Consider the following 25,402-nt stretch of genomic DNA (forward strand, 5'->3'; position numbering starts at 1 on the left):
ATTGTATAGCTAGCTATTCTCCCTTTAGGTCTGTTAATATTTGCTTTACATACTTAGATGCTCCGATGTTAGATGCATAAGTATTTATAAATTGTTTTATCTTCTTCTTGGATTGACTCCTCTATCATTATATAACGACTTTCTTTGTTTCTTATTACAATCTTTGTCTTAAAGTTCTTATATAAGACAAAATAGCTATCTCATCTTTCTTTGATTTCCATTTGAATGGAATATATTTTTCCATTATTTCACTTTCAGTTTGTGTGTGTCTTTATATCTGAAGTATTTTATAGGCAACATATATATACTGCTCACAAAAATTAGAGGATATTTCAAAATGAATATGAAGTGATAAAATATCCTCTAATTTTTGTGAGCAGTATAGCTAGGTCTTGTGCTTTTTAAGGCTTTCAGCTACTTTTTGTCTTTTGATTGGAGAATTTAGTTCATTTACATTTAAAGTAATTACTAATATGTATGAACAGACTTAGTGCCATTTTGTTCATTGACTTCTGGCTGTTTTGTAATTCCCTTGTTCCTTTTTTGTTCTCTATTTTGTGATTTGATTATTTTTTTTGTATTGGTATGCTTAGATTGCTTTTTTAAATTTTATATATATTATAGGTTTTTGTTTTGTGGTCACCATGAGGTTTACAGAAAACAGCTTTTAACAGTCTATTTTAAGTTGATAATAACAAGTTTGAATACATTCGGAAGCTCCACCTTTTTATTTTTACTCTCCTTCTCTGCCACACATTAAAAAAGAGATTGCAATTTGTATTTCTTTATCTTGTATATTTATTAACAAATTATTGTCATCATATTTTTACTACTTTGAACATTGATGCTTGATTTATAAGTGATCAACCTACCACCATGACATTAGATTATTCTGAATTTAACTATACATTTACCTTTACCTGTCATATTTATACTTTCAAATGTTTTCCTGTTACTAATTAGTATGCTTTCATTTCAACTTAAAGACGTCTCTTTAACATTTCTTGTACATCCAGTCTAATGGTGATGAATACCTTCAGCTTTTGCTTGTTTGGAAAGCTTTTATTTCTCCTTCAGTTCTGAAGGACAACTTTGCCAGGTAGAGTATTCCTGGTTGGCTTTTTTTTTCCCTTCAGTACTTTTGACTATGTTGTGTCACTTTCTTATGGCCTGTCAAGTTTCTGCCTAAAAAAAATCTCCTAATGGTCTTATGGGGGTTCCTTTGTTGATATCAAGTTGTTTTTCTCTTGCTGCTTTTAAGATTTTCCTTTTGTCTTTAACTTTTGACAATTTAATTATAATGTCTCTTTAGAGTCATTATTTTTAGAATACTGAGCTTCCTAGATTGAGATGTCTGTTTCCTTTCCCTGGTTAGGGAAGTTTCCTGTCATTGTTTATTCAAGTAAGGTTTCTCTATCCCCTCTTCTGAGACCCCTATGATGCAAACAGGTCTGTTTGATATTGTCCCATAAGTCCCTTAAGCTGCCTTTACTGTTTTTCATTCTTATTTCTTTTGGCTGGTATGATTGGATGAGTTCCAATGCCCTGTTTTCTAGTTTGCTGATCCTTTCTTCCACTTCATCTAGCCTGATATTGAAACCCTCTTGAGTTTTTTCACTTTATTTACTATATTCTACACCTTTGTGATTTCTGTTTGGTACTAATATTTTCTGTTTGTTGAAATCCTCATTTATGTATTGTTTTCTTGAACTTGGTGAGAATCTTTATGATCACTTATTTTGAGTTCCTTACCAGGTAAGTTGATTTTTCTGTTTCATTAAGATGTTTTTCTGGGGTTTTATCTTGTTCTTTCATTTGGAACATATTCCTCTAATTCATTTTTCTTGACTTTCTGTCTTTCTATGTTCATTTCTGTGTATTAGATAAAAGAGCAACCTCTTCCAGTCTTGAAGGTGTGGCCTCATGTAAGAGATGAACCTTATTTTTCAACCTTGGCCTAGGTCTTGGTTTTCTCTCAGATGTTTGTGATTATCCAGCCTACTTTGTCCTTAGTGTCTTCCAGTAGTTGAGGGTGGGCCAGGATCTATCAGTGTCCCAAAGGGGAGGATTTCAGTGAGCACCTAGATGCAATTGAATGAAAGCTACTTTTAACCCTTTGAGTAGTGAGTTTTTTGTTAACCCTTTGAATGAGGATGTACATGAACTTCGTACTACTCAAAGGGTTAAAGCAGGGGTCCCCAAACTTTATACAGGGGGCCAGTTCACTGTCCCTCAAACCATTGGAGGGCCGCCACATACAGTGCTCCTCTCACTGACCACCAATGAAAGAGGTGCCCCTGCCCTGGCCGGTTGGCTCAGCGGTAGAGCGTCGACCTAGCATGCGGAGGACCCGGGTTCGATTCCCGGCCAGGGCACACAGGAAAAGCACCCATTTGCTTCTCCACCCCTCCGCCGCGCTTTCCTCTCTGTCTCTCTCTTCCCCTCCCGCAGCCAAGGCTCCATTGGAGCAAAGATGGCCCGGGCGCTGGGGATGGCTCTGTGGCCTCTGCCTCAGGCGCTAGAGTGGCTCTGGTCGCAACATGGTGACACCCAGGATGGGCAGATTATCGCCCCCTGGTGGGCAGAGCGTCGCCCCATGGTGGGCGTGCCAGGTGGATCCCGGTCGGGCGCATGCGGGAGTCTGTTTGACTGTCTCTCCCCGTTTCCAGCTTCAGAAAAATGAAAAAAAAAGAAAAAAAGAAAAAAGAAAGAGGTGCCCCTTCCAGAAGTGCGGCGGGGGCTGGATAAATCGCCTCGGAGCCACATGCGGCCTGCGGGCCCATAGTTTGGGGATGCCTGGGTTAAAGCAGGGGTCCCCAAACTACGGCCCGCGGGCCACATGCGGCCCCCTGAGGCCATTTATCCGGCCCCCACCGCACTTCCGGAAGGGGCACCTCTTTCATTGGTGGTGAGAGGAGTGTAGTTCCCATTGAAATACTGGTCAGTTTGTTGATTTAAATTTACTTGTTCTTTATTTTAAATGTTATATTTGTTCCCGTTTTGTTTTTTTACTTTAAAATAAGATATGTGCAGTGTGCATAGGGATTTGTTCATAGTTTTTTTTTATAGTCCGGCCCTCCAATGGTCTGGGGGACAGTGAACTGGCCCCCTGTGTAAAAAGTTTGGGGACCCCTGGGTTAAAGTATGCGAATACTTTGGCAATACTTTTTCTGGGTAAGACTGGGAGATAGGCTTTTCTTTCTATTTCCTCTGCACCGAGACCTAGGGGGATAACCAGTTAAGAACTGTTTCTTTGTTTGCTACCATCCTCTTGGCCCTATGAACACAAGCCCTGCTGGACACCAGAGCCAGGCTATCAACAGATGTGTCCTTTGGGCAAAGTCACCAAAGCTGGGGCACCAGATATAGCACAGCCGCCATTCACAGAGACACCAGTGGTGTGGGGTAGGGCAGAGGGAGGGTGTGAACATGACATCTGCTGTCCTTCCCATCCCTGGAGAAGAGGGCAGTTGGACTCTACATGTTGTTAAAGGGTAAAAGGATAAGCCTGACCCTTAGGCTATATCTTTTAAGAGCTACAAGTAGGGATCTTTCAAGGAAAGATACTAGTTCATTCTGCTGCCTCTGGGCTGTGCCTTGAGGATATAGCTAGTTAAGAACTGTTACTCTGTTTGTTACAGTCCTGTGGGACCCAGAGATACAGGCCCTGCCACTAGCACCTGTCAGTCGAGGGGTATATGTCCCAAACAGCAGCTGCGAAAGCCAGGGGGTCAGAATGTGTAGATCCTTTCCCAGAGTCACTCACCTGCAACCTGGGGTGAGTCAGGAGGAAAGCGTGAAGGTCCTACCTGCTGGCTCCCCTGGTCTCTGGAGAGCACTGCAGTTGCCATCTAGGTGTGTATTACATTAGAAGCCTGTCCTCAGGCAGAAGCTTTGAAGATTAGCAGTTAGGCCTCTTTTACCACGAGACTCCTGACTCCAGTCTGCTCCACACTGGGCCTTGGGAGGGCAGCCATGTGACTCTGTGTGAGCCCTTTGAGCGCTTAGTAGTTCGCTATGACCCTGTTGGCTTTCAGAGATAGATGTTTTGAGGATCCATCAGGTGGAAATCTTAAAAGTTGGGGTGTCACATGTGGGATCCAAATTCTGCTCCTCAGGAAGAGTCCGAGAGCTGTGAGTTCTGGTTGCGTGTCACCCACCAAGGGTGGGTTTTGTGGCGAGCTGGTGATCAGCCATTTCTGCCTATTTCAATGTGAGTTTTTTCTTGCTCGCCTGACATGCAGCAGTCATTTAGCTATTTCTGGATTTCTTTCAAAGGGAATTGTTCGATATGTAGCTGTAGATTTGGGTGTCTATGGGAGGAAGTGGGCTGAGGAGCCTTCAGTGTTGCCATTTTGACCCTGAACTCTACTAGAGTTTTATAAATAGTTTTCACAGTCTTCCTCTTTGGGGGATCTGAAACATGGTAAATAGTGTCCCCAGTTGCTTTGAGGCATAGCCCTATACCCTTTCCCAGCCCTGACCTAACAGCTGCTGTGATTCTAGAAAAATAACTGTGTGCTGCCCGAGGATGTGAAGAATTTTTACCTGATGACCAATGGCTTCCACATGACATGGAGTGTGAAGCTGGATGGTGAGTCAGCCCCCTTGCTGTATGGGGTCATTTCCTGCCTGAGAGATTAGACAACATAAGTCTGAGGGCCATTACCGCTTGAGTCTTTGAATCTGGATGGCTTTCCTGGGTTCTCCTAAAGTACAGTGTCCACAAGCTGTGACCAAAGCTAACATATGCCATCGTTCTTCACCCTATCCCCATGCCAAAGTCTGGCCAGTCCTTAACTGGAAGCTTATTTTAGAGGTTTCCTGTTGAAATGAGATGAAAGAAAGGAGTAATCACCACACAAAAATCCGGAGCCACCTCAACTTGAAAGCCCGAGGAGCCCACCCCCAAGCAGTCTCCACAGGGCGAGCTGCAGTGGCAGCCTCTGGTGGGCAGAAGAGGGGCTCCTTCCTCAGTTTCCTGCACAGTGACGATTTCAGGGCTCTTCCTCAGACCAGAGCCTTTCCTTCTCTCCCTCACATCTCTTCAGCCTAAGTCACTGCCCATCTCAGCATTAGCTGTGTCTGCGACAGACTTCGTGTGCAGAGGTGGGAACTCGTGGGGAGAGCGTGCAGATGCAGGCACTAGGCAGACACGGAAGGCAGTGCTGCACGTGCAGGGGAGCTCCAGTCCCATGGCATCAGCTGGGCAATCCTGAGGTAGCCGCTGAGTGCAGCCAGTTCTCGGCACAGACCTCCCTGTCCCTGGAGGCCTTTGTTCCCTCCACACTCTAACCACACCCCCAGATCTGCCGTCCTTGGGAAGCACCCCGCTCCTCTCCATGCTGTCACGGAGAGTGCAGTCACTGCTGCTGCCAGTAACTGTGCAGACCGGCTCTCCCCTTCATGGCTTCTGCCTCCTGCCTTTCCCTTTTTTGGTGATTCCCAAAGCCTTACTGTTTCTCTCTCCCAAACGAGCAGAGGCACTTCTTGTAGCTTACTACTGAGCATTTAAAATGAACTTTCAGTGTAAAATACTGTCCTCAGATGGCCTAGAAACCGTTCATGTCACCAGTATCAGAAGTCTGCTTTATAGAATGGCCATGGCCTTTGGAGTTTAGTGCACCAGAGAGAGTGGACAGAAGCGAGACTTGCTCACATCATGGAGATTGGTTAGCCCTTCACAAGCTTGAGAAAAGAAACATTTCAGGAAGCTTATATGAATAAGCCACTCTTCATTATTATGCCTTCTCTAATCCTCCCAACTCATTTGCCTGTCCTTATTCCCATTAACATACCTATTTTTCACTGGGTAACTGGAGTCAGTGACAGGAAGGCCAGCAGAGGCAGCTCACCATGTTGACTTCTTCAGTGCTCTTTTCTTTTTGAACGTTCCGTGGTCTGTACACCAGCTGTTTTATTGTCGCACCATTCCAGTTCTTTAGCAGTCAGAAGTGTATGTCTGTGAGCCATCCTGTGTCCAGCACCCTGTTCACAAGGCTTCTACATAATAGATAAGGAAAATACACATTCTTATTTATACCCTAATCGCAGAAGACTGCAACCAAGCAAGAAGCCTGCTAAGTTGTCTCCACTGAATAAGGAAAAATGAAGTAAAGGGGGAGGGATTGTCCATCGTGAAAGCTTATAACAAGAGTAGAAGAAGGGGCAGGTATAGAATCGAAGCTGTTACTCCTGTGGAAAGCGCATGTAAATTCTCATGCAAGGGAGAGAAGGAAGAAGAACATTTTTAAGTCCTTTCTCTTCAAACGGGGCTCCTACGCTAGATCTCCCAGTTCCTTTGCGCATCCTTTGTAATTCTTCTTCAGTACTCCGCCCTAACACAGGCCCTGGGGACTCTTCACTGCGGCCCCAGTGGCTTTTTTTTTTTTTTTTTTTTTTTTTTGCACGATAGGTTGGTGCTTTAGAGCATGTAGCACAAGGATTCTCTTCTTCCACTTTCCATCAGATTTCTCGGCCCTAGGATCAAACAGTAAGTGGGCTTAGGTTTCTTAAGCCAGGGGTCCCCAAACTTTTTACACAGGGGGCCAGTTCACTGTCACTCAGACCATTGGAGGGTCGGACTATAAAAAAAACTATGAACAAATCCCTATGCACACTGCACATATCTTATTTTAAAGTAAAAAAACAAAATGGGAACAAATACAATATTTAAAATAATGAACAAGTAAATTTAAATCAACAAACTGACCAGTATTTCAATGAGAACTATGCTCCTCTCACTGACCACCAATGAAAGAGGTGCCCCTTCTGGAAGTGCGGCGGGGGCCGGATAAATGGCCTCAGGGGGCCACATGTAGCCCACGGCCGTAGTTTGGGGACCCCTGACTTAAGCAGAAGCCCAGCTGATAACCATGGTAAGTAGGCTGTTACTCCATGTAATTCTCTTTAATGTTCCCCTAGAGAACACCGTTCCATTGGGCAGCATGGCAATTAACAGTATCACCAAACTGACTCAGCTCAACCAGTCTTCCATGTACTCCCTTCCTAATGCTCCAACTCTGGCCGACCTGGAGGACGATACCCAAGAAGGTACTGGGGGCTTCTGCTCTGAGTTAGAAATTAGCCTGCTTGTTTCCCTTTGGTAATGTTGCAGACTGTGGGAAGATGTGGTGGCATTATGTTTCTCCAAACCCTTCCCATCCATGACTAAAAACAGCTTGTATAAAGGAAATTTCCATGAAGAAAACGCCAGGGTTGGAATCTTTGTTTTGCTTCTATCACCCACTTCAGCACCTGGCACATTTTAGACACCTAAGGAATATTTGGTAAATGACTGAATGTTACAGATTAAACTTTGCTCAGCATTTCCGTATCCGAGGTTTCTGGGAACATGGCAGTCTACATGCAGCTCCCTTCCTCCCTCCAGGCTCGTTGCCACTTCTGATTGAAACGGCTTATAATTCAGACAGCTGCGGAAGCTCTGAGCACCCGAGAAGTGAGGACTCCTCAGTCAGAAGAGTGTTTGGCTGCATGTCACAGACCCAGTTACAATGTCTGAACTAAATACTTTTATTTCCTTTCTGACAACCCTGGAACCAGGCTGGTGCGGCTGCTCGAGGAGCTCAGCGCTAGTCTCCTTCTGGCTCCTAGGGCACCAGCCTTGCTGTTTGGTTTTCATCCTCATAGGCGAGGGATGCGGGCTCTACCTCAAAGCTTCCAGCTTGTTCCAGGGAAAAATGTAAAGGGCAGAAAAACCCGTCTCTCGGCAGAATCTTGCCCTTCTTACCAGGAAAGCAGTGGTTCTTTCAGAAGCCCTTCCCGGTAGCCATTAGTGAGAACAGAGTCAGGTGACGCATCGCTGCCAGGGGCTGTGAGGAGGTGTGTTTAGCTATGCAGTATTGATTGCCTCCTCAAGCAGAATTGGGGTTTAAACAAGAAAGAAAGAATTAATATTGAGTAGGCCACTAGCATCTCCAATACTGAGGCCTTGGAGTGCACTGAAGTCTTGGCAGAGAGAACCAATACAAGACTTTCTCCTTCAACTGGACAAGCTATTGGGCAGCAGGAGCAGTTCATCAGCTGAGACTGTCAAGTGATGGACCCTGCAGAAAGCCCGTCACTCAGAGACGTGTAGAATTCTCAGAGGTGGGGGGAAAGTCACACTGACTTCATATGTGTGTGCCAGGCCCACTGACCCTTTAAAGACAGAGTTAAGTAAGTGGAGGAGTCTTCCCTGCTCTTGAGGCCGGAAGAGTAGAGTTAGATTAGACACCAGAGAGGATGTCAAGGGGCCTTGGCCAAGGACTGAGCTGGGATAGAGACCACATTGTACGACATATTCATGGGGGTAAAAACCATTTCCTATAGGGAAAAAAAGTAAAGATTTTTCAATTAAACAACTGACTGGATGAATTGAAGACTATAAACATTGAGACTGAGTTAGTAGTCTGAAAAATGAAATACAAGAAATATCCAAAAGCACAGATGAGTAAATTTAAAAGGGAAAATTATGACGGAAAAGGTAGTAAGGTAAGAGAAATAGAAAATAGATCCAGGAGACCTTCCATTGGAATTACAGGTGCTGAAGAAGCAGAACAATGGATGGAAAGACAATAAATAAACAGTAATAAAATACAATTTCTCTGCAGATTAAAAAAGTTCTCCTAGACCCAAATTGAATTCATGAGAAAAGAGACACCTAGGCATTACATGATATGGAAAAAAATTACAGACGTCTAAGTAAAAATAACAATTTACTTGTGAAGGAATAATAATCAGACTTCTTACCTGCAACAGTGAAACAGGAAGATAATGAAAAAGCACATACTGGTTACTGATAGAGAAGTCAAGAGTCCTGAAAATATAGATCAGACACCTTCCAGGTATAAGACTTATTAAAGGATGTCTTAAACTTCAAGGATATATTTTAACCAAAAGATAAATGAAACTGAATGGAGAGCTCCAGATGTGGATGCAGAAAGAGGAAAGGAATCAAGAGATTAGTGAATCTCCTATGAACAAGAAAGAATGTGTGTATTTAAAATTAAATTGAATTCTGGTCAAGATGGCAGAGTAGGTAAAGGCTGTGCTTGCCTGGCCTACTTCCACATCACAAGTGCACCTAGACTTTAGAACAGCCATTGAGAACCACCTGAAGTCCAACTGAACAGAAGTCCTGTAACTAAGGATATGAAGAAGGAGCCACAGTGAGACTGGAGCAGAGGTGTGGACCAGCATGTTGCATAGCTACAGTGTGGTGATTCAGAATCAGGAGAGACTGTTGCCGGGGGTCCCCTGAGGAGCAAGGGTCACAGCCCGACACCGGGCACGCCAGCCTAAGGAACCAGTGCAAGGAAGAGGGGTCCCTATAATATCTCTATGAAAACCAGTGGGGAAATTCTCCACATGAGACGGAGGACTGCTGAAAACCCAGGTGCTCCTCTTAAGGGTCCCACAGATGGACTTCCTCACTCCCACTGCAGGGGCAGCAGCTCAGAAAACACCAGGGACCTATGGGAACTAAGTTGACATGCTTCGGGTGAGAACTCAAAGGGCAGGGGTCAGGCAGGGGTCTGGGATGGAAGTACTGACAGGTGCCATCATTCCTTCGTTGAGTCCTACCCGCACCCAGTGTAGCACAGGTGGGCACCAAACCGGTGCTCTCCATTAACCTATCATTCTTCACCGTGTTCTGGCAATTCCCAAGACCCCATCCCACCCAATTCACGAGCCCGGCCTAAGCTGCTTCCGGTAGCTTTTCCACAGGAGCAGCCTGACTCGGCTCCCACTGCAGACCTTCGGAAAATTGCTCAAAGGCCCACAAACCCCAAACTAGCAGCAGCTGGCCTCTTGCTAAGCAGCCCCAAGCCTGGCACAAGCAATGACCTGTCCCAACTTGCATTTGAACTCCCATCAGGTGGCCCTAAACCTGGCATACGCAGCAGCTGATCTTGACTTGGAACATAGCTGTAACTAAGCAGCCACTAGCTCGGCACATGCAGAGGCTGGCCTCAGCTCACAGGTGCCCAGCACAAGGGCAGCCAGCCTCAGTTCACAGCGTAGCCTCTTCCCAAGTGTGTCCAAGTCCAGCATGAGCCAAGCAGCAACAAATCTCAGATCACTTGAGCTCCTACCAGGTGGCCCCAAGCCCAGCATAAGTGGCAGCTGACCTTGGCCTGCCTAGGAGCCATTGCCAAGAGGCTCCAAAACCAATACACCCAGTGGCCAGCTTTAGACCACACCAGAGCACCACCCAGCCAACTTCACAAATGACATACCCAAATGGCCAGAGCCCCTCCAAAGTGACCTTCGCTTCGTGGGGTCAGCCCTTGCATAAGAGCTCATCTGCGGTCGTCACAGCCAGTGAACCCACCCGCAGATGTGTCAACAGCAGTCAGGGGTCAACTACAACAGGAAGTCACACATCTCCCACAAGGAACACCCCTGGGGCACCCAGCTCAGGTGACTAGGACACTGCCATTTCCCAGAGATGGAGCAGAAACAAACAAGGAGTCAACTAAAATGAGGAGACGAAGTTTGCTTCAAATGAAAAAACTGGACAGAACTCAAGAGAAAGAACTAGACGAATGGAGCCCTCAAAAGGAACCCACTCTGCCAACACCTTGATCTTGTCACTCCGGAACTGTGAGAGCCACACAGTCTGTGGTGCTTCGTTACAGCAGCCCTAGTAATGAATACTAAGACTGTTCCGGGGTTCTCATAGTAGGAACTGTAGTACTGGAGAGGAAAGAAGCAGAGAGGAGTAGGTTTCATACTAATGAAGGGAAGAAATTGTACACCTTACTGAGGAAAACAAGTGTCTTGGTGTACCAGTTTTCTATTTCTGTATAACAGATGACCACAAATTTTAACACTTAAAACACCATAAATATATTATACAAACAATACAACAGTTTTCATTCATGAATGCAGCTACAGATTAGCAGGGTCTTTTGCGTAGGGCTTTCCCAAGCTAAAACCAAGGTGCCAGCCAGTGCTGCGATCTCAGCTCTGACATGGTGCCTCTTCTAGGTTCTCTGGCGGTTGACATTAGTTTCTTGCAGTTGTGGGATTAAGTTCCTGTTTTCTTGCTGGCTGTTTGCCATGGGTCACTCTCAGCTCCTTGCCACTTGACTCTCTCACTAAAGGGCAGCTTACTTCTCAGCCAGCAGGAAAATTTCTCCCCAGTCTGCTACAACAGTTTCATATAATGTTCCCTAATCAGGAGAGCAACTGCTGTTATATTCACAGGTCCAGGAAGGAGGTTTCCCAGGGTGTGCATTCCCAGGAGCAGGAGTCTTGGGGCCAGCCTAGAGCTCTGCATGCCGCACGTGGCTTAGGAAATGGTATATTTTCAAATACAGGTAGTCATATTATCCAGTCGTGCAAGCAGACAAAACAAAAAGGAAAATAACTGAAGAAATAAAAAAAACTACATTAAAATCTCTTAAGGGAATTGTTGAATCACATGAGAAAAAACAAGAGAAAGGGAAAGAAACATTATAAAGCAAAATAACAAAGCATTAAGAGATATAAGATAAAACAGCATTCATTATATCAGATATGTTGTGATGGACTTTCTCTTTTGAAAAATAAACACTGTCACATTGACATAAAAAGCACAGCTCAGCTATGTCATTTTCAGGACCATGCTTAAACTGATGACAGACTTCTTCTGGTAAATCAGAGCAGCCTTCCTGCTGAGGACAACTCGGGGGTGAGGGCAGCGTGGGAGCTCATCTTCCTAAAAACATCAGAGCTGACAAGGTGCTGAGGTAGTGCCAGGTCAACATCCAGAAGAAAAGAGAATCCAGGGGAGAGACTCAGCATTTGGGGTTGCTTTTGCCTGGGGTCCATTGTACATTGTCCTTTTCAAAAGAGACCATGGCCAGTTGGCCCAATGGAAGAGCGTCTGCCTGGTGTGTGGAAGTCCCGGGTTTGATTCCCGGCCAGGGCACATAGGAGAAATGCCCATCTGCTTCTCCACCCTTCCCCCTCTCCTTTCGTTCTGTCTCTCTCTTCCCCTCCTGCAGCCAAAGCTCCATTGGAGCAAAGATGGCCCGGGCGCTGGGGATGGCTCCATGCCTTCTGCCTCTGGTTGCTGCGAAGCAACACCCACGTGGGCAGAGCATTGCCTCCTAATGGGCATACTGGCCGGGTGGATACTGGCCGGGTGCATGCGGGAGTCTATCTCTCTGCCTCCCTGTTTCTTACTTCAGAAAAATACAAATAAATAAAGAGACCATGGGGCTGCTCTGAAAAGCTGAGAATTTGACCCATATGTTAGACGAAGGCAATAAAATAGAATCCAAGAACTACAAAAGATGCCACCATAAAAACCACGGTTCTTTTAGATGACAGAATGAACCAGAAGTAACCACACTTCATGTGGACTCTAGCTCAGGTATGTCATCTGTGTGTCCCAGAAAATGCTAAATCCCAAAATTGAACTAAATTGATCCCAGCTTCCTAACTACCTCAGGGGCTTAGCAGAAAGAAACAAACTCACTTTAAAGAAATTCTAAAATTGTGTTAATGGTTACACAACTCTGTAATTATACTAAAAACCATTGAATTTTATAGTTTAAATGAGTGAATGTATGGTATGTGAATTGTATCTCAATATAAAACTTTTTTCAAAAGAAAATTCTTAGAAGATAACATCATTCCAGACCTCAAATTGTTTTATAAATGATTTTTCAAAAAATAATTCCTGCCTGACCAGGCAGTGGCGCAGTGGACAGAGCATAGGACTGGGATGTGGAGGACCCAGGTTCAAGACCTCGAGGTCGCCAGCTTGAGTACGGGCTCATCTGGTTTGAGTAAGGCTCACCAGCTTGAACCCAAAATCACTGGCTTGAGCAAGAGATCACTCGGTCTGGAGTCCCCCAGTCAAGGCACATATGAGAAATCAGTCAATGAACAACTAAGGAGCCACAACTAAGAATTAATGTTTCTCATCTCTCTCCCTTCCTGTCTGTCTGTCCCTATCTGTCCCTCTCTCTGACTCTCCGTCTCTGCCACAAAAAAACAAAAACAAAAAAACCCCCACAGTTTCTACTAAAAAATAACCAGGGACATGAAAAACCGCAGCATGAATAAGAACCAGCACAATTAACAGGTAACAGATCCACTGGTACTCCCAGGAGTGGGCTTACTAGGTACAGTCTGTGACATATGCACACACACAGAGATCGAACCAAAATTCCAGTGAGGAACTGATGACATTGCAGATTTGAAACTAAAATTCAAATATTGACCTTGTGCTTTTGGTAACAGCAGACTACTTTTTATCAGATCAAGACTTAAGCCAATAATACTCTAAACTCTGGAAAATTTTAAAAACAATTACCTCAGAGGTCTGGATAATAACCAAAAACAGGCACAAACTGGAGTAGCATCTACAAATGGCAGAAAGAAAGCACCCTGAATGAGTTTTCTATTTGTTTAACTTTATACCTGAGGGCGGGCCTCGGTCAGGCTGGCTCAGACCTGGTGGGATCTATAGTGGGAACTTTGGATTTCATCCATGATGGAATAACAGAGACTAGATGCATCCTCCAACCTGGATCAACAGAAACAGACAAAATCTATAGAACAGTAGGTTTCAAGGCACCATCAGACAGTAAAAGCCAACGAGCAAGAGATGAGAAACAAAGGAGGTGAACCCAGCTTACGACCTGAGTTCCCAGTCTGCAGCACGGGGAGCCCAAGCAGAACCTACTGCCCTCCGTACATGGAGGAGACAAAGCTAAGAGCACAGCGAGGGGAAGGCAGCTCGAGTTCACAGGGCTGAGTAATAGAAAAAATAGTTGGTTTCGCAGTGCATATATGAGTTATGTTTATAGTATACTGTAGTCTATTAAGTGTAGAACAGCATTATGTCTAAAAAACAATGTGTATACCTTAATTACAAAATACTTCATTGCTAAAAAATGCTAACCGTCATCTGAGCCTTCAGTGAGTCATAATCTTTTTTCTAGTAGAGGGTCTTACCTTCAGTTTGTAAAAAATGTACTGTATTTCTCCATGTTAAAGACGCCCCCATGTATAAGTCACATCTTAATTTGGGGGCCAGAAATTTGAAAAAAAAATGTATTACATAAAGTTATTGAACTCAAGTTTTATTCGTAATAAAATTCATACAACTGCTGATCACTGTCAAAGAAAAAAGCAGGAAATGCAAGTAAAAACATCTATAACCACTGTATAAGATGTCCCCAGTTTTTAGACCCCAAATTTTTTGAACAAAGGTATGTCTTATATTTGGGAAATACGGTAAATATCTGTGAAGCACGATAAAGCCAAGCACAATGAAATGAAGTCTGCCTGTAGTGAATCCACCAGAACATAAGGACGTGTCCAGAGACGACAACGGGAGCGTTCACAGCAGAGGAATAGAGGTGAAGGCCTATCGATAGGGCGTGCTAGGTGCATTAGGGTACATCCACTCCCGCAGACTATCCAGGCAGCCATTAAAAGGATTGAATTTTGGTTGCACCAAACGTCTTAAGAGGCCTTTCCGTGTGGTATTATTGCATGGAAAGCAACATTCAGATACAATGTGTGCAAACAATCTTGACAAAATTTAAATATACCCCTGTATGTCTGTCTAGGACCATATGAGATCAAGAAAAATATGAAGGTATAACCTCCTAGGGAGGCAAAAAGCCAAGTTAAAAAAACAAGGAAAACATTTCAAAGAAATGTAAATATGCATTTATATAAAATTGTGTGTATATGTAGGTGGTGTGTATGTGTGTGAATATATGTGTGTATGTCAAAAATACTGTTTATATATTTTGTTTTATCCAACCTATAAACTCTCCACCCCAGTCACTAATACTAATCTTTATTACATATTAGCTGTAATCAAAGAAGCAGAAGAGAAGGTTTCTGATGCTTTATTTTTAAGAATTTATCTTTTATCTGTTACTCCATAATATTTGATTTCTAGATAGGTATTTCTAACTTGAGCCAGACTTAGCATTAACTATAACATAAGTTAATATTATGTACATCTTAGTCTGTGGGAAGGTGATTCTAATCAAAAGATCATAAAATGCTATAAATAAGGGGATGCAGTTCTCTGGAAAAAAGAAAAAAGGTTGTCACCACCGGGTCATCTGGATTGCTCTGCCTTGTGTAGTCCCCTTCCGAGTCCGGTCTGTTTTCCTCGTGCTGCCTTTGTCCACCCTTGTGACACCGTGGATTGGTGATGGGGAGCCCAGACAGAAGGCCAGACTGTGGATAAGGTCCAGGGCATTTAGAGTGTAGCATTGTTTTGGCCCACATTGGAAAATAATATTTAAGAGTATGTCTGAGATGAGGCTTTTACCCCCGTTTTTTTAATCCTAGCAAAGCTGGATGAATAAGTGTGTGTTTGAGTTGAGTATTTGAACATTGCCATTACCTTCTGGGTTTGCAGCCAGTGAGAACCAGCCAGAGAAGCCTCACTTTGATTCTCGCAGTGTGATATTTGAGCTGGATCCTTGCAATGGGAATGGGAAGGTTTGCCTTGTCTACAAGAAAGGGAAACCAGGTAAGAATCATTGACAAGCATGGTCCCGTAGTTTGGGTGTAGCGTCAGCTGACCCTGCTCTCCATCTGTCACACGGAGGGCACACTCCTCCCTGGCCTCCTGAGACACTACCAGGTCTCTTCCAGGTGCCAGGACCTCTCTAAGCATCTCCCTCTGTGCCAGTTACTAGAGTGTTTTTAAGTTATTGTCATTTGTGAGTTATTGCAAAATAATGGGATTAGGATAACAACTGAATAAAAACTAAAAGGAATTGTCATTCTTTTTATAACTCCTCCCTCAGACGCATGTGTTAGAAAAGCATCCAGGAAAAATATTATCTTTCTTCAATACTTCTGTATGTGAGCCAATTAACAGCAATAAAAACCTGAATTACTAGACTTGAGTCTAAGACTACGATAGGAAATCAAGGAAGGCTCTGGCTCCTCGAGCAGTGGCCACTCCCTAACAGCAGTTCAGGCCCCGGCCTACAGAGCTGGACACAGCCCAGCCCTCTACAGGTGGCTGTCTGCCTGGTAGGCTGAGAGGATACACCAGGGTTCACCTTGCCTTGGGGGGGTGACAGGTGATCTTCAGCTGGAGGGATCTTTATGAAATGGCCTTTGAGCTGCATTTTGAATTGTGGGTAGGAATGAGATATGGGCTGGGACAAAAGGGTTTGGCGAGTTACAAGGGCCATCCGAGCAAAGAGGCACAAATAAAAGCCATGTCGTAGCAAAGGGCAACTGATTTGGGGGAATGACCAATAATTCCAATTCACTGGACCCCCGTGGTTCATCCTGTGGAAGAGGAGGAGATGAAGCCAGAGGTCAGTTCCCCTTGTGGGTTTTGAAAGCCAGGTGAAGTCTAGACATAGCTTAGAAGAGGGTAGGGACTTGAGAATGTTCAGAAGAATGGCAGGATTCAAAGACAAATGTGACCACAAGCAGTGTGGGGCGAGGAAGAGACTGCAGGGTGGAGGCCACTCGGGAGATGGTACAGACACTAGGCGGTGAACTAGGGGAGGCCTACCAGGAGGAAGAGACTGCAGGGTGGAGGCCACTCGGGAGATGGTACAGACACTAGGCGGTGAACTAGGGGCGGCCTACCAGGAGGAAGAGACTGCAGGGTGGAGGCCACTCGGGAGATGGTACAGACACTAGGCGGTGAACTAGGGGCGGCCTACCAGGAGGAAGAGACTGCAGGGTGGAGGCCACTCGGGAGATGGTACAGACACTAGGCGGTGAACTAGGGGCGGCCTACCAGGAGGAAGAGTGGAGGGTCGGAAGCAAGTGTGAGGCTGGCCTGGAGCCACAGTGCCTGCTTCGGGCCAGCCGGATGTCTCCCGCAGACTCCGGGAGAGGGAGCTGGTCTCGGCCCCTCCAGGGTGCTTTCTCATGGCACATCTAACTCCTGGCAGAGACGCTGTAGGAAGCCAGCACCATTCAGAGCTTCTCTCCCTCAGGAAGCTGAGGCCACAGTATGTCCCGCTGGGGGAGGGGAATGCTGTTTCCGTCCAGAAAAGGAGTGCTGCTGCCATAGCCCGATGCGCAGATGACCACAGCCCAGCAGAGGGGTCAGTCGACTGATCAAGAATCCCTAACAGGCCCTGGCCAGTTGGCTCAGTGGTAGAGCGTCGGCCTGGCGTGCAGGAGTCCCAGGTTCAATTCCCAGGGCACACTGGAAAAGCACCTATCTGCTTCTCCACCCCTCCCCCTCTCCTTCCTCTCTGTCTCTCTCTTCACCTCCCGCAGCCAAGGTTTCATTGGAGCAAAGATGGCCCAGGCGCTGAGGATGGCTCCTTGGCCTCTGTCTGCCTCAGGCATTATAATGGCTCTGGTTACAACAGAACAACGCCCCAGATGGGCAGAGCATCGCCCCCTGGTGGGCGTGCCAGGTGGATCCCGGTCGGGCGCATGCGGAGTCTGTCTGACTGCCTCCCCGTTTCCAACTTCAGAAAAATACAAAAAAAAAAAAAAAAGAATCCCTAACAATACCAAAGAAACCAGGCACAATGGCCACTGGAGAATAGGACTGGGAGGTTGGAAGAGAAAAAAGGGAACTTTTACTTACGTTCTGCATCCCCTCTGCTATATGAGTGTTTTTAAACCAGGAGTATGTATTGATGGTATTAGCTAAAAGGAAACCATGTTAAGCCATCCTTTCATTCAGTTCCTTTGCTATTTCAGCACTGGCGAAGGACACCGAGATCTGGTTCCTGGACCGGGCCTTGTACTGGCACTTCCTCACCCAGACCTTTACCGCCTACTACCGCCTGCTCATCACACACCTGGGCCTGCCGCAGTGGCAATACGCCTTCACCAGCTATGGCGTCAGCCCGCAGGCCAAGGTGAGGATGCCTGTCTCAGGCTGTGGAGTGGATCAGAACCTTCTCGGGAAATGCCTAAATTGCAGATCTCAGCTTTCCCATGATTCAGGAGGTCTGGGGTGGAGCCAAAGACCTGCATTTTCAATAAGCAGGGCAGGTGATTCCCACCACACTTTATACTCACTAGTTAAGTGGTTTCCAAACGTGGCTGATGCTCAGTATCACCTGGGGAGTTTTTCCAATGGAACTGGTCAGGCCTTAGGTCTGACTGTGGGTTCTGGATGGGCAGTGCACGCCCGTGGGGACAGAGAGAAGTCCTTCTCCTCTCTACCGGGCCCCAGCCTCCCAGTGGACTTCCCGCAGGCAGCCCTGTAGTTTCTCGTGTGCCCTGACGGGGCACTCTGCTGCATATGGCTTTGTATTCCTTTTTCTCCATCACAAATGCAGTCTACTGTTCATATTGTGCATCTCTTCACTGCACACGCCACTCTGGAGCTCATTCCCTGTCAGCACAGAGAGCTGCCCTTTTTAACAACAGTGTTGCAGAATATGGATGTGCCTCGTTTCTATCCCAGACCCTGCCAAACCCACCTCATGGGCTGTGGCTGGGGTGAGGGCAGAACAGCCAGACACTGCCCTGTGGGTTTGGGACCTAGCATCCCAGGCTCAGGGCTCACTAGAGCGGAGGAAGGAAATGGACTCCAATTCTTAGTTCTCATGCTGGTACTTTAAAGGTGATGAGACCTCGGCCCTGGCCGGTTGGCTCAGTGGTAGCGCTTCGGCCTGGTGTGCAGGAGTCCTGGGTTCGATTCCTGGCCAGGGCACACAGGAGAAGCGCCCATCTGCTTCTCCACCCCTCCCCCTCTCCTTCCCCTCTGTCTCTCTCTTCCCCTCCCACAGCCGAGGCTCCATTGGAGCAAAGATGGCCCGGGCGCTGAGGATGGTTCTGTGGCCTCTGCCTCAGGCGCTGGGATGGCTCTGGATGCAACAGAGCGACGCCCCAGATGGGCAGAGCATCGCCCCCTGGTGGGCATGCTGGGTGGATCCCGGTCAGGCGCATGTGGGAGTCTGTCTGACTGCCTCCCCGTTTCCAACTTCAGAAAAATACAAAAAAATACAAAAATAAAAAATAAAGGTATTGAGACCTCATAAAGTAATGCTGTCACTGACTAAAGTGCTAATAGATTTTCTAGGAGTTTTTCATAAAAACTTACTCTCTTTGCCTCATCTCTCCAGCTCTCTACCCTGGATCCCCACTAAAGAGCATAAACAAAGACGTTTCTCCTTTGAATTGTGACCCTCTCTCCCAATTATGCCTTACAGCAATGGTTCAACATGTATAAACCCATCACCTACAACACACACCTGCTCACCGAAGAGACAGACTCCTTTGTGAACAAGCTGGATCCCAACAAAGTGTTCAAGAGCAAGAACAAGATCTTTATCCCCCCGAAAAAAGGACCTGTCCAACCTGCAGGTGGCCAGAAAGGGCCCTCCGCTCCTCCCTCCACCCCGAAGTCCTCTGGCTCTGGAAACCCTGTCCGGAAATGAGCGCCCCCCCCCTCGAGCTCCCGGCCCACCCCACAGCGATGACTTCCATGCGCAGGGGCCCAAGGGGTGGTCCGCGCCTGGGGGCCTCCTCCCATCTGAGTGACCAAGTCCCAGGCCTTGGACTCCCGTCAGCATTAGCCGGAGTTGGAAGGGCACACTCAGGTCTCCCCAAGTCTCCTCAGACCCCTTGCAGCAGTTTGTGCCATCCCCTGCCTCCAGAAGCCGCGGAGAAGTTCAGATCTTGTCTAAGTAACCAAATAGATCTGCTAGAGCTCCCTGTCTTCCCAGCCACAGCCCTCTCCCTTCAGCTGTGATTAGAGCAGCTCCGCCAAGAACTGGTCTTGACGCATGAGGCATCAGAACTGCAGTGTTCACTTGGTATCCACTAGTCCCTTATAACTATTTAAATGTAATTACACTAAAAATTCATTTCCTCATGTATATTGCATTATAGCCACATTCTGAATATTCATGTGGCTCGTGGGTTCCACAGAGACAGCACAGAGACAATGGACATGTCTGTTGTCACGGAAATTTCTACTGGACAGCACTGCATTCGAATATTTTTGCACTGCTCTTCCTCAGATCAATATTTGTTAGAGAATGTTGATACCTTAATTGGGTGGGTTATAATGTTCCATGACCTCTTGAAAATACAATTGTATGTTCTTTCTTTACTTCACCACAAACAAATCTCATTTCTTTTTCAGTTTCCTATAAAGTTCCTCATCTTCGTTTCCTATAAATTTTTGCTTCTAGTTTTATGTTGTGATGTTTGCACTTTTGCCAAAATGATCTTTCTCAGTTGTTTTTATTTTTAAAGGAGAGGCGATTCCGCTGTGCTCCATTTAAAGACACTCCCCAGAACTGCTCTGCAGGACTTCACGAAGAGCTTTGATGAAACCAGTCACTGTTCCCAAGGGCTTTCCCCCTGCTCTGCCTACTCACAGCCCTGCCCCAGTCAGGGAGTGAGTGGCTCAAAGAGTAGACAGGGACCAGGTTGTCAAGCACAGGAGTGGAAGTTAGTCTTGCAATATTTTTATCCTCCCAGAACTGGTCACACGAAAGGAAGAACCAGCAGCACCAGATAAGAGATTCCAGCCTTTGGCCGCTCCTCCAAAACAGTTGAGGTCAGAGAGGATTGAGAAGTGTCATCTTCCGGATGGCAGACGGCCTTCCTCTGGTGCTCCTGCAGGATTACTGCTCTGTCAGTCTCTGTCAGTCCCCGGTCAGTTCCGGGCTTTGCAAGGGAAGCGGCAGTGGCGCCCTCGGGGCAGTGGCGCCCTCAGGTCAGTGGCAGTCTGGGAGGGCCTGTGAGGGCCTCCGAGGGCTGGAGACTGAAGGGGTTCTGATAAGGAAAGGCTCAAGACCTGCCTGGGGACAGGCAGGGCAGGGCTGTGCTCCTAGGCATAGGGGCCAGTGCGAAATGATGTGGGACCTCTGGTTCAAAAATCAGGAAACAGTACCACCAAAGGCACTACAATGTTTTCCCTTTATTCCATGGTTTCTCTAATAGCTTGTTAAAGTGGGGTTTGCTACTTAATGCTGTTATAAGTAAAATTTCAGTATTAGCATTAATTTTATCACTCATCTTTTTATTGTCTAATTCCAGTTTTAGCTGCAAATATAAAAACATTAAAATTATAAACATTAACTCAAGCAGAATCACCCAAAGTACATAATTGTATTTCATACCTTCCATATACATATTGTATGCATATGTATTCTTACCAGAATGGTGGAAACACTGCCTAAAATTAGCTCAGATGTTACTGTTTCAGTTCAAGATATGTATACATTCTGTCAACCCTCCTTTAACTTACTGATAAAGGTCAGCAAGAAAAAGATACTGAGCTCCTATATGATTTTATTTTCTCCACCATCATTTTTAGCATAAGGGGTTGGCCAAAAATACAGGAAAGTAACATAATACAGACTTTGTTAGGGTTCCGTGGTCACTCATGGTCCTTGGGATGCCATTACCTTCCTTTTGCATTCGAGTCAACTCTGGTTCAAATGAAAAGGAAGGCTTTTGGGGGCTCTCAGTGCCCCCACTTACTCAATCGCACGTATCTCCTCTGCTCAAGTGTACGGTCCTTCGTCTCATCAGACTTCACTAAAAACCACGAATTCAAAGATGAAATTAAGGACCACAAACTAGTGCGAAGAGAGCAGTAAACCCAGTGTCGTGGCGCTCCGCATGGTGCCCATGAAGCAGGCCCTGGAGGAGGAGGAAGGAGTGCTCCCAGAGAAGGGCTTCGGACGAAACGTAGGCTAAGTGGGGAAAACACCGCGAGATTTACGTTTAGAAAGGGAAGTGATTAAGATGGCAATAGGCTCTCCTATAAATCATCTGCCCCTCCTTAACCCAAAAGACACCATGCTGGAATTAGAAAATGAGAATAAATGCAGAATGCCTCCGGAGAAAAGTGCAGGCTTGATAGCACTCAACATCAATCAGAACTCTTCCTGGAGGACAAGATTCCCAAGGCGCAGAGCACAGTAGGCGGGAGTGGACACAGTTTCTTGGACACTGAAGTTCTTGATGGAGTAAATGGCAGTGTAAAGCAATTTTATACACAAAGTTTGCATGGAAACCTGCATGTAAAATGAATAAACAGCAACGAAGTCTACACAAAGTGGGTTCTCTTAGACCTGGGCAACTCGTCATAGGCAGCCATTGAAACTTAAGAAAAAATTCTGTTCCTTAGTCTCTCTCCTGTCACATTTTAAGTGTTCCGCAGTCACATAGGTCTAGTGGCTACCACACTGAATAGGTCGTATGCAGAACATTTCCATCACAGAGTTCTGCTGGGTAGCCCTCTCAGGTCAGGCACGGCTTGTATTTACAGTTCTCATAATCATTCTGCTGCCAAGCCTTTTTATGTGATGCTCTACTCAACAGAGACATCTACCTAATTTAAGACACCTTATTTCTAGGACAGCATCCTTCCCTACTTTATATATTTTACAACTCCTGGTTTACAGGGAAAGCCAAGGGTGAGTCAGCAGCCCCTGCACATCTTGGAAAAGGTCCCTGCATTCTGGCACTGGAGTCAGGGCTTTGCCCCACATGGTAGGCACCAAAGCAGCTCAGCCTCTAGGCCTCCACATGGTCTCCAGCGAGGAAAGCTGGGAGAAATGGAAGAACAGGTTTTCGGCATCTTAAAGGAGTACATCTCTGCCTCCTCAAGGCCCAGGTGGGCCTGGCTTTGAGAATGCCCTCCTGAGCTCGGAAATGTTCCCTCAAATGATACTCAGTTACCTTTTTCTTTTCTCACAGCATAAAGACTGGCAAAGAATATCTTGTAGACCAACCAGGACAGGGACACAAACAGCCATCAGAATAGTTCAGATCCAATAAGAGAGACCTCATCCCTCAAGCAAAAGCTGCAAGGGACAAACTATTAAGGACAAGATTAGTAAGATGGAAAAGCAGCTTGCCTTTACACTATTTGTAAACGAGGTCACCTCGTGATCCAAGTGGAGGTTCAGATTGCTGCTGAGGGGCTGTGTAACGCCTGGCGGTCCTGAGGCACAGCGCCCACAGGTGGCGCTAGCCCACACCCACTACTGCGATGACACTGGGGTCCTAGAATGGAGGCTTATTACGTACCTTAATAAGGAAAGTTGTTTTTCTTAAATATTTGATTCTAAAACAGGACTAGTGTGGCCTTAATTACAATCTTCACAACTCATGTTTTCGCCCATTCAAAATAGGAAATAGCCCTCTGTAAGAATGAGACGGCACTCGAACCCCAGGTGTGCAGGCTTTATTAGAGGAGAAAGACCTGCTGGGGCACTGCTCCAGGAGAAGTGCACTGAAACAGACTCTGAGGCAAACATTTATTAAGGCGGGGAGAGCTTTGAGCAAGTGTGCGTTGAGTCAGCAATCCTGGTGTACTCCCTTCTGCAGTCCTACGATTTCAGATTCCTGGAACGCTTCTCCTCGGGGCAGCTGACCACCTCCCTAGAACTTTTCTGCTTCAGGGGTGATAGTAAGTAAGCAAGGGTGAGGTCAGATAGACAAGTGGAACAGCGAAAGGGCAGTTGGAAGTTCTGGTGAATTCATGTATCTATCATGTCTCAACTCTGAGGTATAAAAGAAAAAGAGGTGAGGGGAAGAAAAAAAGAGGAAAAAAAAGGGTATGAGGTCCAGGAAGGAGGTTCGTCTCGGATCAGCCATCTTCTGGAGCTACTTCCTGCTGTTATCCCTATTGAGGGCCTCCTTCCTGGACCTCTCCCTGGGGCAGTTGGAATAGGGGTTATTTATAGGGTTCCAGACTTTTTGTTTTGCGAGGGCAGGTTTTAGGGTTGGTGTGTAGGGTTAGGTAGATTTTTCCAATTTTCTGATTGGTGAAGGTCTGCATACGGTTCTGTAAGAAACTAGTGAACAAATGTAAGAGGTAGGGTCTAAAAGTTAGAAAAATAAATAGGAGAGTGAGTGGACCAATGAAAGGCAATAGTCAAGACACCCAGTTTGTGTGAAACCACTGATTCCGTGTTTACGAATGCTGGGCTTCAGAGAAAGAGAGAGAGAGAGAGAGAGAGAGAGAGTAGGAATAAGACAGGGCAGTGGCCAGTCCCCCTGCCCCTAGACCTACTTCTGTAGAGATTCCTAAAGCAACAAGAAGAGGGATTACCTGTACAGCTCATTTGGTCCTTAGATTGACGGGTAGTGTACTAGGAACTGGAAGAGGCTCATGGGGTGAGATAGATTAGGGTACAAGTTTTTGTCTAATTAGTAGGGAGACACATATAGGTGTTGGTTCCACACGAGTAGAAAGCACCTGATTGGGTGAGGTAGGTTGAGAGGTGAATAGAGAATAGAAAGACAAGGGGTCAGTTTCGTTTCTTTGTTTCTGAGCTCCAGATGGTCAGGGTGGAGGAAAGAGTTGCCCTTAGCAGCAGTGGGAGTTGTCAGGATCACAGTGTGTGGACCTGTCCATGTGAAAATCAGTCCTTGGGTGATGTAATGCTGGAAGCATCTCTTGGATAGTCTTTAAACAGTTTGCTGAGTAACCTGTAAATCCTGCAAGTACTTAGGGAAAGTGTGGTTACATTTCTACACTTTGTAGTTAAGGGTTTAAGTCCTAGTGACCACTGTTTCTAGCTGGAATTAATAGCAGGTCCCAGCCTATAATAGACATGGGGCATTGAGATAAGAGGAATAAAGGAGATGCTATATACATTAAATAAAGTAACAAAATCAGACTATCAATACCCACAGTAGAGATCCTTGAAGGATAAATAAAACTCAAATATTCAGGCAAGGCATAGTAGATGGCCCTTGTGTTTATAAGAAATGAGATTAGCTTATCTGCTACTTGAAAGAAATACCTTAGGCTCATGAACTATATGTCCTTGCGTCTTCAGTGGCAATTCCCAGCACGCTGGGCAAGGTCAGGTCACAGGTAGCTGGAGCAGGGCTAGAAGAGACTGAACCCTCCCTCCATGGAGCAAGAGGGCAGCTTACCTTCTCGTGTCCCTCTTTCCACAGCACAGATGTGTCAACCAGTGGGGCTGGGAAGCCTGGCAGGCTTCAGTTCAATGACCTTTCTTTCCACTCTGGAGCAGGACCCTGATGGAATTCTATGAAGCCCTTTAGGGTGCTGGAGCCTTTAAGAGCATATGCCAAAAGCTGGTATTTCCTGACTTCTTTTGGGCCTTATTTGTTTTTTCTGTTACTTCCTTGGCCATTATAGACCTTAAAAGCCATGCTCAGAAGATCTCACTGAGAGGTTTGACTAAGCAAAATTGGGAATCCAGTGTTTATAGAAGCCTATTAGACTGAGGAAAGAAAAGATTTGATCTGCGGTGGTAGGTGGTTGGAGACTGCGGAGGGTATGATTTCGATCTAAGGTGAGACCTTAGGTGGTGGGGGTTAAGGTGATGCCCAGATAAACTAGGGACTGAGAATGAAGTTGAGTCTTAGCAGAGAAGACGCAATATCCCTTCATAGTGAGGAAGTTAAGAAGGGTGGAGGTGTGTCTCCTTGAGGCAGGCAGGGAGGGGTTGCAGAGGAGTAGTTCATCTACATA

At 45.9% G+C, this 25,402-nt stretch overlaps 1 protein-coding gene across 2 annotated transcripts in view; it reads left to right on the forward strand.

The window, feature by feature from the left end:
- The window catches only part of TPGS2 (tubulin polyglutamylase complex subunit 2), a 36,628-nt gene extending 16,509 nt beyond the window's left edge, over window positions 1-20,119 (forward strand). The window contains exons 3-7 of one of the 2 annotated variants that reach the window (XM_066246457.1): window positions 4,507-4,594; window positions 6,925-7,053; window positions 15,392-15,505; window positions 17,671-17,831; window positions 19,134-20,119. In XM_066246457.1, the coding sequence (XP_066102554.1) occupies window positions 4,507-4,594; window positions 6,925-7,053; window positions 15,392-15,505; window positions 17,671-17,831; window positions 19,134-19,361 (720 nt within the window). In that variant the 3' untranslated portion in view covers window positions 19,362-20,119. The remainder of the gene's footprint in view (window positions 1-4,506; window positions 4,595-6,924; window positions 7,054-15,391; window positions 15,506-17,670; window positions 17,832-19,133) is intronic. The other variant, XM_066246459.1, reaches the window with a different exon arrangement.
- Window positions 20,120-25,402: the final 5,283 nt, after the last annotated feature.

This window comes from Saccopteryx bilineata, chromosome 11 (genome assembly GCF_036850765.1).
Source record: "Saccopteryx bilineata isolate mSacBil1 chromosome 11, mSacBil1_pri_phased_curated, whole genome shotgun sequence".
In the NCBI taxonomy this organism is placed as follows: domain Eukaryota; kingdom Metazoa; phylum Chordata; class Mammalia; order Chiroptera; family Emballonuridae; genus Saccopteryx; species Saccopteryx bilineata.